Here is a 15366-nt window from a genome sequence, read left to right as displayed (position 1 = left end):
TTCCTCCCTGCCTCCCTCCCTCAGCGCCAGGGGCGCGCCCAAACCCTCGCGAGAGGCCGCCGCTCGCGCCCGCCTGTGCCACGTTCAAATGGGCCGGCGGCGGCGGGAGAGCGCGGCGGGCGCGCGCAACCGGCGGGCCGCCGCCCCGCCCCCTCACGGCACCGCCGCCAATCGGAGGCGAGCGGCGCCACGCCTCTCTGACACGATTGGCTAGAGGCGGGCTCGGGGGGCGGGGGCCGCGGAGCGCTCGGGGTCGCGCTGCCGGGGCCTAGGCGCGCTCCCGCCGCACGCAGGGCTCGAGTGGCGGCGGCGGCTCTCGACGCGCTCCCGCTCCGCCCCCTGCGCTGCCCGACGGGACGTGCGATGGCTTCCCGCAAGAGCTCCAGAGCCACCGGCGGCAGCCCCAGCCCCGGCTCCAAAAGAGGTGAGCGGCGCTGCTGCGGGAGCGAGGCAGTAGCTCTGCGGGGAAGGGGCGGGGGCTCCAGCAGCGGCCGCAGCCGGAGGGAGGGAAGGGCCCTTCCCGCGATGCGGGGCAGCCACCAGGCAAAGCGCTGGGATGCTGCGCCTTCTCCCTGCCTCTACTGCCCTTCCCTTCCCTCCTGCCGGCCCCTCTGGTTCCTCCCGCGCTGTGGGAGCTGGGGAGGGGGACGCAGGGTTGGTGGCCGTGATGTGTCCCTCGCGTTCCCGCCGTTCCCTATCCAGGGAGTTCGCGTGGAGGAGAAAGTTGTGGGCCTGGGCGGCGGGGACTACCCTCGAAACCTCCGTAGAAGGGATGAGATGAGCACGGGCAGGCCGCAGCATCTGTGGGTACCCCCGAGACCGCTTCCTCCCGGAGATGAGGTGGAACAGGGATGCCCCAATCTCAAGTCTTTCATACTCTCGTATCCAAATTGTGATGTGGAATATCTCCTCAGACTGACCCGGTTAGGTCAAAATTATTAGGTCTGTCGTAGGTGGAGCACCTAAGCTGGTGGTTTCTGTGACTATCGAGGCAAGGAGGAAGAGTCTCAGAAAAATGCAAGCAGGATGTTTTTTTAAGGCAGTGATCCCCCACCCCTCCAATAAGGAACCCCTTGACAGATCTGGCTGCTCACAGACCGCTGTGTGCGGACAGTTTATGTAGGGAAAGTTTTGTGTTCATTGGCATTTCCCAGCATAGCAGTACGCGCCTGAAAGGGGAGAAAAGTGTCTGTACTTCTGGAGTCACTCCGCAGCCATGCGCACTGTACTGGAGAAAGGAGGTTTTTTACCACACACCGAGTGTTTACGTGTCCTGGCTTCTTAGGATTCGAGTTTGGTGGGCACAGAGCTCCAGTGATAAAATGTGGTGATGACACAGAAATAATATCTGTAGTCCCTCTTTGAATGTGGCAATCATAGTGAGACCAATGTTCATTAAAGGCTGAGCCATATAGGATTAGTTTGCCTATCACATAATGAATTAAGAGGGAAAGATTTCAAATATACTTAAGCTTAAAAGAGTTTAGATATTGCAATATTTGTAGAAGTGGGATTTTTTTAAATTTTATTTTAAAATCTTTTTTTTCAATTGCTGACCTATGCTGTGCAGTGTGTGTTAATTAAATCTAGTTTTTGCTTGGACTGGACATGCTATGATCATCACCCAGTATTAAGCATGCTAAATACAGATTTTCAATTTTAATGCCTTAAAAACCTGCATCCCTGTTGTAATTTTGAATACCGAATATGGTAGTTAATATTTTAAATATCACTTTACATGTTTGTCAATATCTGAAAAATAAATTTATTGCTAAACTGAATCTCTGACTGAATAAAGAAAGCATTCCATGGGTTTTTATTTGTAGTCTGAGTAAAATTTTCTCTCTTTATATTAAAAGATGTCTTTGGGGGGGATGAAGCAGTATGGGTAATATGTTAGGCACTCTACTGACATGTAACCTCTTTAATTTGTTAGTGTACAACAAACACTCCTAGTTAGAGTCCCTTAGACAGCCATAGCAATTACAGCGTGAAGCTGATGCTGTTTTCACAGTTGCAGCTGCAGGGAGAGGTGAGGGATGGTAACTCCTGTGTGAATAAAGGAACAGCTGGAGGAGCAGAGTGCTCACAGCAGCCAGTCAGCTTTCCACAGTCAAGGGATGTGAAAGTCAGATGAGGAAATGATTTTGAGACAGCAAGTAATTGAGACTGAGAAGTATGAAAACCTCAAATCTGAGGCACTTTTTGCTTGATAGAAATATTCACTTTCACAGCAGTTCTTAAAAGAGGATGTGGCTTCTTGCCAGGGCCTTGCTCACAGCTCAAGCCACTGAGGCTAACAGCTTATTTCAAAATCTCTGCACTCAAGACAATGCCAGCATCAATAATCTGCTTTTAGGTCTCTCTATCAGAAAATATGTACAGTAAACTACAAATAGATTAAGTTCTAACTGTAGTTTATATAGGTGTTTTCAGGTACACTGTATTGTCCAAAGTGGAACTAAACATCTTTTAGAAATAAAACTCTAGGTTTTACTTTCAGAAGTCATATACTAGAAGCTCTCAAATCGGTCCTAATTTAAAAAAATCATCACTTTATTTTAGCTTTGTAGTGCTACTTATTCTTTGAAAATTACATTTACAGACTCTTATGACTATACCAATGATTTTATTTAGAGTACAGAAGTGAAAACCAGGGAAAAATTCGACAGTGTGGGGATACTTAGAGAGGGAAACGTGTTTGTTATTTGTCTTTACTGGAAAGTTTGGCTGCTTATTACTAGCTTGCAGAATCCATACTAAAGATGTGGCCTCTCAAAAGGAGGAGTATCAGTTTTAAAGACTAGACAAAGTAACAGATACTTGCTGCATTGTTACTTGAAGCATCGTTAGATGAAGGACGGTTTTGTTACAGAAACAAATGCATAACACCTGGTCATGAATCAACTCCCTCAGATTTCATGAGATGTGAAATGTGGAAATGTCTTGGACATTGGCAGGTGCCTGTGGAGAAGCCTTCCAGCAAGACTGAGGATCAGCATCCCAGCTAACTTTTGAAATAAAGATGGCTGAACAATTATGGATTACTTTGTAACCTATGCTTACCTAGACCAGATCATAGGACAGCAATCATTATGCTGCTGTGTGGGTACATTGTGTCTTACAGTATGTAAGTGAGGACTTACTTAAACGTGATTGTTATTGAAGATAGGTTGTGCAATAATTGTTTTCTTTGCATCTCTGATGTTAAGTGGGAGAGTTTTCCATTAGGCTAGGCACCATACAAACCACACATTTACAACCTAAAGCATTGTCTGTATCTACAGAGAACTGTATCTTATATTAAAAACCCCACAGTCCTGTCTCTGTTCTGAGGTCGTGTTGCCTTCAGTGTCTATGATGACAAAGAACTCTAACATTGCTTTGATAAATTTTCTTTAATCTCTACAGTGATGACTGAGAATCTTCTGACATCCTCTACTTTTCTCTGCAAGATCCCGGGAGATGGTTTTTTTCTCATTTTGCTGTTTTAACCATGTGGTTTCCTTATATGTGTGAATGCATTGCCATGTTTTTAACTCCTTTCACTCATCCTTTGGATCCTCTAGTGCCCCTTGCTGTAATTCTTTGATTTTTGGTGTTTCAACTTTTTTCAGATTTGTTTGGGGCTTTTTTTGATATGCATTCAAGGTGACCTGATGTACTTATCCAAATGTAATTTTGTGTTATTACAACTTTTTTTAGTTCACTGTATTACTTTTAGAAAGAAGTTGTGCTGTTAATTTGCAAGAATTTCCACTTTTTATCTCATCTCTGTTGTAAAGACTACTTTAGAATGTGCTTTTATCTGGGTGAGGATCTCCATTAGCACTCTAGCTAACCCAAAGAGCAGAAAAAATTCATCAACTAAACAGGTTGCGTTTTGCTACTGCAGTTCTTTTGCTGGGAACACTGAACTTCATGTCAGTGCTTCCAGTGCTTGAAGTGGGATTGCCCATCCATTCTGTGATGTCTTCAGCTACCCAGCTGTGCTATGGTATAACATCTCATTTTTTTACACTGTGGATTCTGTTTAAATATGATGCTTTTATCTATATAAAAATTTGGTCTCTCTAATTTCTGACCTCAGCTGCTGTCCAGTGTGGTTGTTTATGCTCTTTACAGTTGTGTAGTATATCATCTGATTTCTTGTATTACAATCTATCCATTATTTACTTCTTTATGTTAATTGAAACCCTTAGGAAAAAGAGTGTTAAGGTGTTGGAGGTCCTAAGTGAGATGTAAATTTGGGATGCTCTGTGGAGCTTAACAAATGTTTTGACTTGTCAAACTGTTTGCTGACCAAAAGTGTCCAAAGTCCAAGAGTTTGCTGAAGCAAAAAGACTTCTCATGATTCAGTTAGTGTGCTCCTCTGTGCTTTGATTTGGCTTTTTAAATTCAATGTCAAAGTGTTTTCTTGTAACATTTTTGGTCTTCAGAAATATACAGCAAATTGTTATTACTATGTTAGAGTTTCTGTAGGTCTATTGTGGGCAAATGAAAAATAATTTGTGTCTTAGTGGTAGAAACTTTGTATACTGTTTAAGAAATTCTGCAGTGATTTCTTTTGTAAGTTTATCCTATTGCCTAGTTTATTTGCTTGCAACTATATGAAGAGCTTGCATTTTTATCATTAATGCCAGATGTTAATAAAAATAGCAAAACCATGGAAATGTAGACATCTCTTTATAGTTCATCTGTCTGCCTTGGGTCTTATTCAGGTTGGCCTTTCTGGAAGACATTTTAAAATATTGTAAAGTGGTCTGCCAAATTAAAAAATTGTGGCAACAGTAATGGTTCAAGCATCACTAAATTGCATGGTACCTTGCAGCAGTTCTACTGGTGAAATTACTACACTTGCTGATTGTCCTCAATTCTTCTCTTTTTTTCTTCTTTTTTTCCTTTTATTTTCTAAATGTTTTGTACAAAACTGGAGGCAGTAACTCTTCAATCAAGTCAGTTTTCTAGCTCTGATTCAATGGAAGTGATATAAAAAAAGTCTTAAAATGGTTAACATAGCTATTTCTCAGCTCACTTGAGCAGATTTGCATTGAAATAGTGAATCCTCAATAGACTCTTGATTAATTTGTCTAATACTAGAGTCAAGTGAGCTCTAGAAGGACAACCCTTAAGGTTTACCTGAATGAAACTTTCTCTACACCATTAACTATTGACAGGTGCAGTAGCTGATTGCCAAAGTTACTCTGGAAGTAGAAACAATCAGTTTGAACACAGTATATGTTTTTAAGCCTTTCTGGTTTTCTCACGTTGCTAGGTATTTGTATTTACTTCTTTTACTTTTTCTCAAGGATGTATTATTTTAGGTTTTAAGATTGATACTTGAGTGTAGCAGGATGGACATAAATACAAAGCACTTGGTACATTCCTCTCAGTTCTTTTTTTCCTGAAGAGTTCTGAAACACTGGGAGAATCCTCTCCAAACTTCCAGAGATGCTACCACTTGATGAAGACACCAAAGCTCTCATGCCCCTTTTGATTCAGTGTGGGCTGAAATCTTGGGCCTGCTCTGTGTTTTCTAATGGATCTTATGTGTATGCAGGAAGTTACTGTGGGCTAAAAGAAATTATTCTCAGTGCTTCAAATATGGAGGAAGGTTGCACTTCACATCTGCAAGGATGTTTGCTTCAATGTACTTTTTGAGCATTTTGTGAAGTGTTTAAATGATAACCTTTTGAGGATAAGGCTTGTTTAAAATGCTAGGTGGAAAACCTAAAGTATCTCTGGTATCAGGGAGACAGGAAGCTGGAGGATGTTTTCTCACATTTTGGCAATTACTCTGAAAATGCACATGAGGATTCCCATCAGGGGTCATAGCTACTCAGTGCTCAGTCACCAAGGATGTATCTCATATTGGGGGAATAAGAAGTTAAATTTTTTTAACAGTTTGAGCTGCAGGTCTGTAGTCAGCTTAATCTAGTTTGAGGTTGCTCTGCAGCTTTCCTCTTTTCAATGCCCCTTCCTGGTACCTGAATTTTTGGCTGTGCAGGTGCAAGGTGAAGCACACAGGGAACTGATAAGCAGGAAGCTGATTTTTTTATTTCCCTCCCTAGACTGGCTCAATGCATGGCTTTATGGAAGGTCATCTGGGAAGAGGGAGGAGATGACAATGAGTGGGTGGGCATTAGGGGAGGGTGAGGTTAAATCCAGAGTTTTATGTTCAATGATGTAATCATGGAGCCATGGAGTGAACACTGAAAGGTGACTGGTTTGGTTGGCTATGCTGATGTAATAGCTGGATATATAAGGACTTCACTAAAGATAACAAAATTTACTAGCAGGGGAAGGCCTACATGTCAAGATTATTTCTAATTACAGAGTGCATAAAGAGGTGACATTTGAATAATGCTGTCTTTTTGAACTGAAAACCACTTGGCTGATGACCTGTATGAAAAGAAAGGGTTCGTTTTCAGCTGGAATCACTTTGAAACATATAATAAGAATTCCTGTGCTAATTTGTATGTTGAATTCTTCATTGTAGAGAACTTGAGCAATGAAGTTCTGATTTGCCCCAAGCAGTTCTTTCCTGATGAAGATCACAATCCGGTAATCTGTGTGATAGCCTGCAGCAATCTTTTCCCTAACTGCATCTGTGGGTTAGCTCTTTGCATGGAAAAGTTTTGAGCTATGCTTTGAAGTGGAACTCATAATGTTACATGTCTTGAAACATGTTGGAAATTAAGTATGCAGATAACTATGTATTGAGTTTGAACATACCGTGGTATGTGTGGTTCAACTTTGTTAGAACTTCAAAGATTAAACCAATTGCAGTTTTCTTCATGTGGAGTTGCACTCTTACTATGCATGTACTTAACCTGATGTAACAAATGCTACCAAGTTGTTTGCTTAAAGACTTTCTTTACACAACATCTAATAGCTAGAGGGAATTGTAACTACTCAGTAGTGGTTTTCTGGTTTAGCAGTTTTATTTCCTGAGGTTTTGTTTGTTAACTGACAATTAATTACTAATGCAACATATCTCACTTTCTCATTCCTCATGCTGGTGTTTTTTAAATTTAAAAATTCCTAAAGAAAGTTCATGTAGTAGTTTGTAACTGCAGTCCTGTTTCTTTCTATAGTAGCTAGAGGACACATAGTGACTAGAAGACACAGACATATCTTTTGAAGCCAGAAGGTTCTACAAGCAGCAATTTCTCTGCAACTGAGGTCTCCTAAAAACATATTTTAGTAACATATGAGATACCTAAAACCTGTTTTGTACTCCATAAGAGTTGCAGATGCATAGCACTCCATGGACAAACACCTAATTAAATTGGCTTAGTATCAGACTTGAAAACACTGATAAGTTTTTGGAATTTTAAGCATTTTGAAGTGTTCTTTCTTTCCATGAGCAGAAACCTGTGAAAAGCAGAGTTGTAGGTGCTTGCATGACAACTGGAGTTTTTCTATTTGAACTCCCTCAAAGCATGAGAAAAATTTAAAGAACTAAACCAACATAGTCTGTTTTCTTTATTTTGTGGCTTAATTAGGACTTGTTGCTAAAACAAATTGATGTGACCCACATTACAGGATAGGAAAATGGAACAAGGAAAAAATACCCTTAAATTAATGCCAGCATGTTATGTACGGCGATGAGGATTTTCAACCTTATGTAATAGAATCTTTTTTAAAGGTCACCACCAGCAAAATTTGCATGTTCTAGGCCCAAGTATTTCTTGTATTTCCTCTCTACATTTACCTTCCCTGAACTCTGCTCCGTCCTAAATGCAACCATCTATTTAATTAACCTAGTAATTATGTAGGACTGTTGGCTACATTAAATCATTCAAATGCAAGATAGGTAGATTGTATAATTTTAGATCTTATTTCCAAATGTTCTGTGGGAGAGAGCTGGTTAATCAAAATAGCAGCTATTAAAAATCCTTAAGTAATTTGTACAGTTAAAATCAGTATTTTGTCTGCTCATTGGTGTTACAGAGATTTTGTTCCTACAGCAGGAGGCAAACAAGAATTTCTTTTTAAGTATGTGATCTTAACCTTGAACCTCTTGGTTTGATGTTTGAGTCAAGGAAGTTTACAAGAGGCATGTTCTACATAGTTTTGACTTTAATTCAATGCTGTGCTTGTGTACACATAAAAACAAAACTAGAGACAATTGACAGAAGTGTTTGGGGAAAATATGGACTTTTCTGTACAAATCTATTTAGATTAGATAAATGTATAATATAACATTTTTATTCTGTCTTTACACGACTCCTGTTTTTGGATTTTTTCTTCCAGTGCTAATTGTCTAAGCTTGTTATTGTACTATCTTTAAGTTTGTGGAGAAAAGGTTTAAAAGAAAAAGTCCAGAGTATTCAGATAGTGATAGATGCACTAAATATTGATTTAAATATCTTGCTGTTGATAGTATTTATTATAAAAGTTAAGTTGTAAACAATGTTGGTTTTAGTCATTTAAGCTGTGTGCACATGTGTGTGTATTTCTTCCTTGTAATAAATGCTTCTCGAGGAACTACCCAAAAAATAGTCATCCAAATAACCAAGAACTAAAATAAAAAGCCAAAACATGGCTTGGACAAAATTTGACTAGGTTTTGGAAGTGATCGTCTTTCTATCACATTTAGAAAAGAAGCAAGTACAGATTCAGGATTTTATCTTTTGAATATACATCTCTGTCTTCTTTTCTCCTTCTCTGACTTGATCAGTTATGCTTAGATAAACAAGACTTGAGAAGAAAGTGGTTAACAGCAGCAGCTCATATGGGGCAAACAGCTGGTCTCTCCAAATCTCACTACTGAGCAGGGTGGAGCCAGCACTGCAAGTAGAGTCCACTGCTCTGCTGTATTTAGATCAAATGCTTTTGACAAGTCTCTTGAAACTGTGCAACCTCCTAGGACAGAATTTCTCACTAAATTTCTCCTTTTCTTTCATTTGTGACTGTTTTTCTCATAGAGACAAATCCATAGGGTTTTAAAAAAACCACAACCAACCAACAACCCTGAGGCTAGTCATTATTATGATGGGTTTTCTGAGTAGATTTATTTGGTATAAATTTTATTATTTTTGTTGTGTATGTCTTTGAAGAATCATGAAATGGAAAGCAATAGGATTTGTTTATTGTCAGAAAAAATGTAACTACTGAAAAAAATAAATAAATGTAAAAAACCCCACCCTGAGGATGACACTTCAGTCAGCCAGATGATAATCTTATTCTTGTTTTGGAATTTTTTTTTCTGAAGAATAAATAATTCTGACTTAGTAACACATAAGCTTGCAGCTAAAAAAACTCTTCTAAATATTGTGATGTTCCCTGTGAGTCAGAAAGCTATCTCTAGGCCTAAAAGTACTTTGAAATATAGCAGCTTGTATTCAGAAATGGACTTGTTGACCATCTCTTTATAAACTGAATATAAAACAGCTAAAAACCTATATGTGTCTCTTGTACTTGAAGCATATTTTCAGATAATAGGATCTCAGATCTGATTTTTGAGGGACTAAAATGGCTTTGATCTTATACCTTTGGGTGTACTTAAAAATGTCTTTTAGACCTACAAAGAAGTTCAAACAGTGTTCCCTAGAGGACAGAACTGAATCTGATCTTTCACATCCTAAGTGAGGAATTCAAGGAGATGTTTCAACGGAATCACTCCATCTCTTGAAGGGAGGAGCTTCCTTTCACTAGGGAAGTTCAGCAGGATGCTTATGATCCTAGAGGCTTTTTACATATTTTGTGATGCATCCCCTTTTTTTTGCCAACTATTTTTCCCCCCTTCAGTTGGCCATTCCCAGCATCTCCACAATCAGCCTGCTTTGTTGTCTAATCCTGAATTTATGACTTTTCTCTTGCTTTCAGTATTTATGTTTTTAGATTGTTTGTATAGTGGGTTATTTTACTGTGAGAAATCTTGTAGGGATTGAAAATTAAGGACATAAAGGTTTATGTTTGGATTGATGATATGTGAAATAAGGAAAAGTTCCTCAAATACTAAGATAAAAATCTGTTAAGTGTCAGCAGGAGAGCCAAAATTGCATTCAGTTAGTGAATTTTTATTTCAAATTTATGTTCTGGTCTTTGTATTTCCTTTGAAGTTAGTTCTTTTTCTGTTCCATCAGTTTCCCCATTCCTAATCAGTAAGTTTCTGATATAGATTATTAAAGTCTTCTGGCAGCCTGCCGAGGTATCTTTATAACTGTATAGTCTAGATTATACAAAGTTCAGATCAGAGATCTAGTTTTTAATGAGAAAATAGTAATTAAAAAAGCTATTTCCTCTCCTCCTAATTTCCCTTTAAGGTTGTAGTGCTGAAGAAAATTTCTTAGAAACTAAAAGGAAGAATCAATTTTAATTTGCAAAGATTTTTTATTGAAAGTGAACCTTTACCTTAAACTTTATATCTTATCTTTAAAGACCCTGCTGCCATGACTGTGCAAGAAACAAAAATTTCTGAGTATGGATGTTAGTGAAAATTTAAGGTTGGAATATTTCATAAATGATATAAGTATTTTAGTAAAAATCTCTGTTCCATCTGTAAAGTAAACACAGAGAAAATAGTTACCCTGTCACCCTTTAAAAAATTATATAGTTCATAAAAGCACAGATTTGTCCATTGAAAGTGTATTATTCTACCTGTGATGTAGAGTAACACTAAGTAAAAATTAAAGATGAAAATAATTTTGATTTTGGATTAGCACTTGGAATCATTATGGTGTGGGGACTTCTTGGAATGCAACTGTTCAATATGTGCTTATTGAGTCAATTATAAAATACATATTACAAAAAGTCGGTGTGTGTGTGTATACACTCACATGACCTGTTTCTCTGTAGTGAGAGACTGAAAAAAACCCTTGTATTTTAATATAAAGGGGAAAATAGGGGAAAATCAACAGAGAAAGCTCTGAATTTCCTGAGACACTTCAGTCAAAATTCTTGCTACAGACCCAATCCAATAAACCCCTCTGTGTAAAATCAGTTTAAAATCTGCAGATCTGCAGTTTAGATCTGAAGATCTATTAATGGATGGGGCTTGCAGCAGTTGCTTTATCATTAATCATATTGGACAAGATAATTTGGCAAAAATTTCAAGCAGTAGTAGGCTGTGCTTGTAAAATAGAGGTTGTTTTTTGTTTTTGCACTGCTACTAGTTCTGCTCTGTTGGTGATAAGATGGTTCTTGTGTACCTTATTTTAGCCTCTTAATTCTCTCCTGTATCTGCTTTTTATCACACTGCATTTTGTTTTTAAAAGCATGTGTTCTAAAGTCTCCCTTTAATCTAGCTGATTGATAGTTTTTACTTCTGAAATGTGATTTTTAGTTGTTTCTTTGAGGGTAGTGTTTTATTGCTTTTTCTTTTAGTGTGTATTTCTAGTTTCTAGTGACTACTTGCTTTTGTGCACCCGTATCTTCAAGTGATAAATCATAATTTCTTCTATATAACTTCCTAATCACCTTTGTGAAAAGGCTTAGCTTGATGATTTGAAGCCTGACATTTTGTGTTCATAATTGACTATTTTTCCTCTCTAAATTTCTTTGCTTACACTTTGGTAGTGATGTAGAGGTGAAACTAATGCTGCTAGTCTGAATTGTCAATTATGCTTTTGTAAAATTAATTAAAATACATAGGCTGCATAGTTGTAGCACAACTACCTTGAAGATAGTTTTTGAATTTTGGAATGGTTAGATTGGTTGTGGTTATTATTCTTCACCACTTAAATCAGGTGAAGAACAATAACTTTGAATGTTAGGGAAGCAATGTGAATTACTTCAAAAAGAAGCAGCAGTCTCAGCATCTGAACACAGTAGAGATGAGACATTGTAAGAAGTCTCCACTGTTGACTTTGCTGTCTCAATGTCAAATTGCATTCCAAGTAGGTACATATTCAACTTAACCTTTGTCTTTTATAAAACTAACAAAAATGATATTGTGTGGTATTTTGAGCTAACCTTGATCCATCCATCTCTTGGTCCTTTTTCCTTTTGATGAATTTGAAGAGTTTCCCCATTTTAGCTGTAGCTTCCCCTCTCAGGAAGGAAGATGTTTGTCTTTCTTGCAATCAATTAATTTTTAAAGGGCACAAGAATAAAACTCTGGGTACTCAGCCAGAGGTCAACATGTATGTGTTAGTTCAGATTTGGAGTGCGCATTTGAAATTAATTTCTTGATTCTCTCAACTCACTTTCCTTATAAGCCTTGTGCTTGTTGTCCCCGAATGGAATTTGCTCACTTAGGTCTGAGTGAAAGGTACTAAAAGGTGTGCTGAAATCATTATGGGCATTCAGCCAGGTAAGGTCTGGTTCAGAGCAATCCCCCCAAAATACCTATCAGTGGATGGCAAGGTTCCCAGCATCACTTAAATGCTTTTTCAGTGCCCTTATGGTAAGATCTGGTGTCTGCAAATGCAGGTGCAGCTGAAGTGAATTTCCTCTAGGTTGCCTATTCTGATGTGGTTTATATACTATAAAATAAATATCATTGCATGTAAAATTAATTTGAATTTTTTTTTTTTTTTTGATTTCTCCATGTTCGGTTACTTTCAATCTGTGTAAATTTCTCCATGTTCTGCTCTTAATTGCTTGTGCATCAGGTATGTTACTGAAGTGTACTAGTCAGGAGGTCTTTCTTAAAGCGTCTGATCCATTTAATGTATTCAAATGGATAGTAGATACTTTAAAGAGATACTAGTGACATAAAAAGATACCAGTGTATCTTTTAAAGTTAAAAGATACACTAGTTGTAGAATCAACCGCCTGTAGTTCCTTTTCATCCATATGAGAAGTCTTTTCATCCATATGAAAAGCTCTAGTGCTGTTTCTCAATTTTTCTCCCTTGAACTCTTGGGAATTGCATTTGCTGGATGTTAAAACCACAGGAGATATGTGTGGTTTTTCAAAGTAGTTGTAGCATTCTTCTGTTCACTCTCTCTACCTAGTAGCTGTGTTATTTAAAGAAGCATAGGGATAGGAGTGCAGAGTGGTAGATCCCAAAGCTTTTTTTTATGGTTGTAGTGAGTGAGAAATTAGGTTTTTTTCTGACTTCCACCTAAAAGAAGCTGGCTTTTGTTTGATAAGCAATGGGAAAATAATAGTTTGATAAAATTGAATATGGAAAAAAATGTTGAAAAGTGTATTAGTGGGTTTTTGGTTTTTTCTGGTCCTTAAGAAGAGGGTGTATTGGTGATTTAATTTATTTTAGCTTTAAATTGTACAGGCAGTATGCATTTTGTCAGAATTTAAGGGAGGGGTGAGTGAGATAATTTAGTGTTAACCCTTTCTGAAAAGGGTTTGCCAGAACTAAATACAATGTGTTACACTTCTGGTATGAAAATCCCTTGGCAAGAATGCATGAGGTTGGTTTCAAGTAATTCTTTTAGAAGACTCAAAACTACATTGTAGAAAGTAGTTGTCTCTTTTTTTCTTAAAATAGTTAGCAAGTTTCAAATGAGCAATCTCTGCAGGATACTCAGAGCCTGGTAGGGGAATGCCAACATGGAGAAAGTTTCTTGGATGAGGGCCAACGTAACAAATGCAAGCAGGCAAGCTTTGTGTCCAGACTTGTGTTTCAGCTTATGTGAATGGATTTAATGTCCTGAGAGATCAGGCACTGTGGCATAAATTGCAGCAGAAGTACTAGAGTACAATGTGCTTGGTTTCATTTGCTGTTGTTTTTGATGTTGGAGGATTAAGGGGAGGGGAAAGGATCAACTACCCAGGATGCTCTGTTAGGAGGAGTAAGTGAATTTCATTGTCGTCAGAACTAGATTGCCATATGAGTTCTGAAAAGCGTTTGGCTCCTGAGGATAACTGCTCTAAAAATAGATTTGGAGGAGAGGTTTCTCTTGGGTCCAGTTTCAGGTTCCAGCTGAGCTGGCTTTAGGAAACCTGTTCGCTCCTGTTGCAAGCAGGAGGATAACAGTGAGGATATTTCTTATTCTGCCTTCAGCATTAATTTTTGGATATACTGACACACTCGCTCTGTTGGTGGAAATCAAGCACTAATGTTATGGCTGACGACACAGGTATAATCCTAACCTTTTTTTTTGTGAGCAAATGGAAAATGTGTACTTGCAAATAGCAGTTATGTCTGATTTTATGATCAGCAAAATAACTGGCTTACTGTTGAATGTTTTCTTGCCAGTTTGCTGTCTAGTGTGTGTTACAGGCTGCTTCTGTTCTCTTTGATTACGTGTTCTCTGGACTAGAGGTATTCCATGAATTTATGGCCGGTGGTTAATTGTAAATAATATTTTGCCTAATAGAGCATAAATTAACATAAGACATACTGTTTTGTCTTCAAATATTTGACTTCTAAGTTATCTTTAGAGAATGTAAAATTGTAAGATGTCTTGAAGGTAAGCTAAAGTAAAAAGTTTTCATACATTTTTAGCTAGATGTGACTTATTGGGGGGGTGAGTGAGGTATAGGATTTTATAGATTTGCTGTTGAGCGGTAGACCGTGCTTTAAGACTTTCTGATGTCTGCATAAAGACATCTGGTGGTGTAAGCACAGGCTTACCAGATATGGCAAGTGACCTACTTCTGGCATGGCTGGCAGCATGTGTAGGGAAAGGGCTTGAGTTGAGAATTAACTGTTTGGAATGAGGTCTGAGCCAGCTTCAGTTCTTGCAATGTTTTGTTCTGACCCTGCATGTAGCATTATTTGTGCAGATCATAGGTAAATTTTTTTGTTACATAACCTCCATTTATATAAAAGTGTTGCGTGATCAAGCTGCCATGCTTGAGTTGTTATTCAAGAGTTTGGTAGATTATTTTGCTATAAGATAGAAAGCCCCAGAATAAAAATATGCCTTTGTGACTATTGTGAACTACATTCTTATAGCAGAATCTATTTGTGAGGAATTTGCATGAAACAATCTCTTATACTGGAAAAAATATGAATAGTTCTGCTTGATTATTTAAATAAGTTGTATTTTCTTTCATTTCTCTGTTCTTCTGATAAGTAAAGCTTCTTCCTTGGAATGCAAATAGCAGTAAATGGTAGAAAACAGTAAGGCAAATAGTGTGAAATGCAGTAAGATCCTCTTTCCTGTTTGCTCTAGAACCAAGTTGCAATCTGGAATAATTTAAACTGTTTTTAACCTAAGGATTTAATTTTAAATATATGCAAAGCTTTCATTGACTGCCCTGCTACACAGGTGTAGTGAAGCCCTGCTGTTACATACCATAATTGTTTATTTCTCAGTATCAACATTACAGTTCAAGAGTACTGTAAGTAATTTTCATAGAGTTGAGCATATTTCTGAATGCAGACGCTGCTTGTCTGTCCTTCAGGCTACCCCTACATTTCCCACAAGAGAAATGTTTCAGTGAGCTGTGTGTATAAACCCTGCACATATGTAATTAGAGGACTGTGCAGTAGCAAATGATATA

At 38.1% G+C, this 15366-nt stretch overlaps 1 protein-coding gene across 5 annotated transcripts in view; it reads left to right on the top strand.

The window, feature by feature from the left end:
* The first annotated feature begins 256 nt into the window (after nucleotides 1–256).
* ASPH (aspartate beta-hydroxylase) overlaps nucleotides 257–15366 on the top strand; it is a 123238-nt gene continuing 108128 nt past the window's right edge. For 3 of the 5 annotated variants that reach the window (XM_036397610.2, XM_054518552.1, XM_054518550.1), the window contains exon 1: nucleotides 257–424. In XM_036397610.2, coding sequence (XP_036253503.2) covers nucleotides 364–424 — 61 coding nt within the window. In that variant the 5' untranslated portion in view covers nucleotides 257–363. Of the gene's footprint in view, nucleotides 425–13766; nucleotides 13995–15366 lie in introns of those variants that run through there. The other 2 variants (XM_054518553.1, XM_054518551.1) reach the window with 1 other exon arrangement.

This window comes from Molothrus ater, chromosome 1 (genome assembly GCF_012460135.2).
Source record: "Molothrus ater isolate BHLD 08-10-18 breed brown headed cowbird chromosome 1, BPBGC_Mater_1.1, whole genome shotgun sequence".
In the NCBI taxonomy this organism is placed as follows: Eukaryota; Metazoa; Chordata; class Aves; order Passeriformes; family Icteridae; genus Molothrus; species Molothrus ater.
This window is presented reverse-complemented; position numbering and strand designations above follow the sequence as displayed.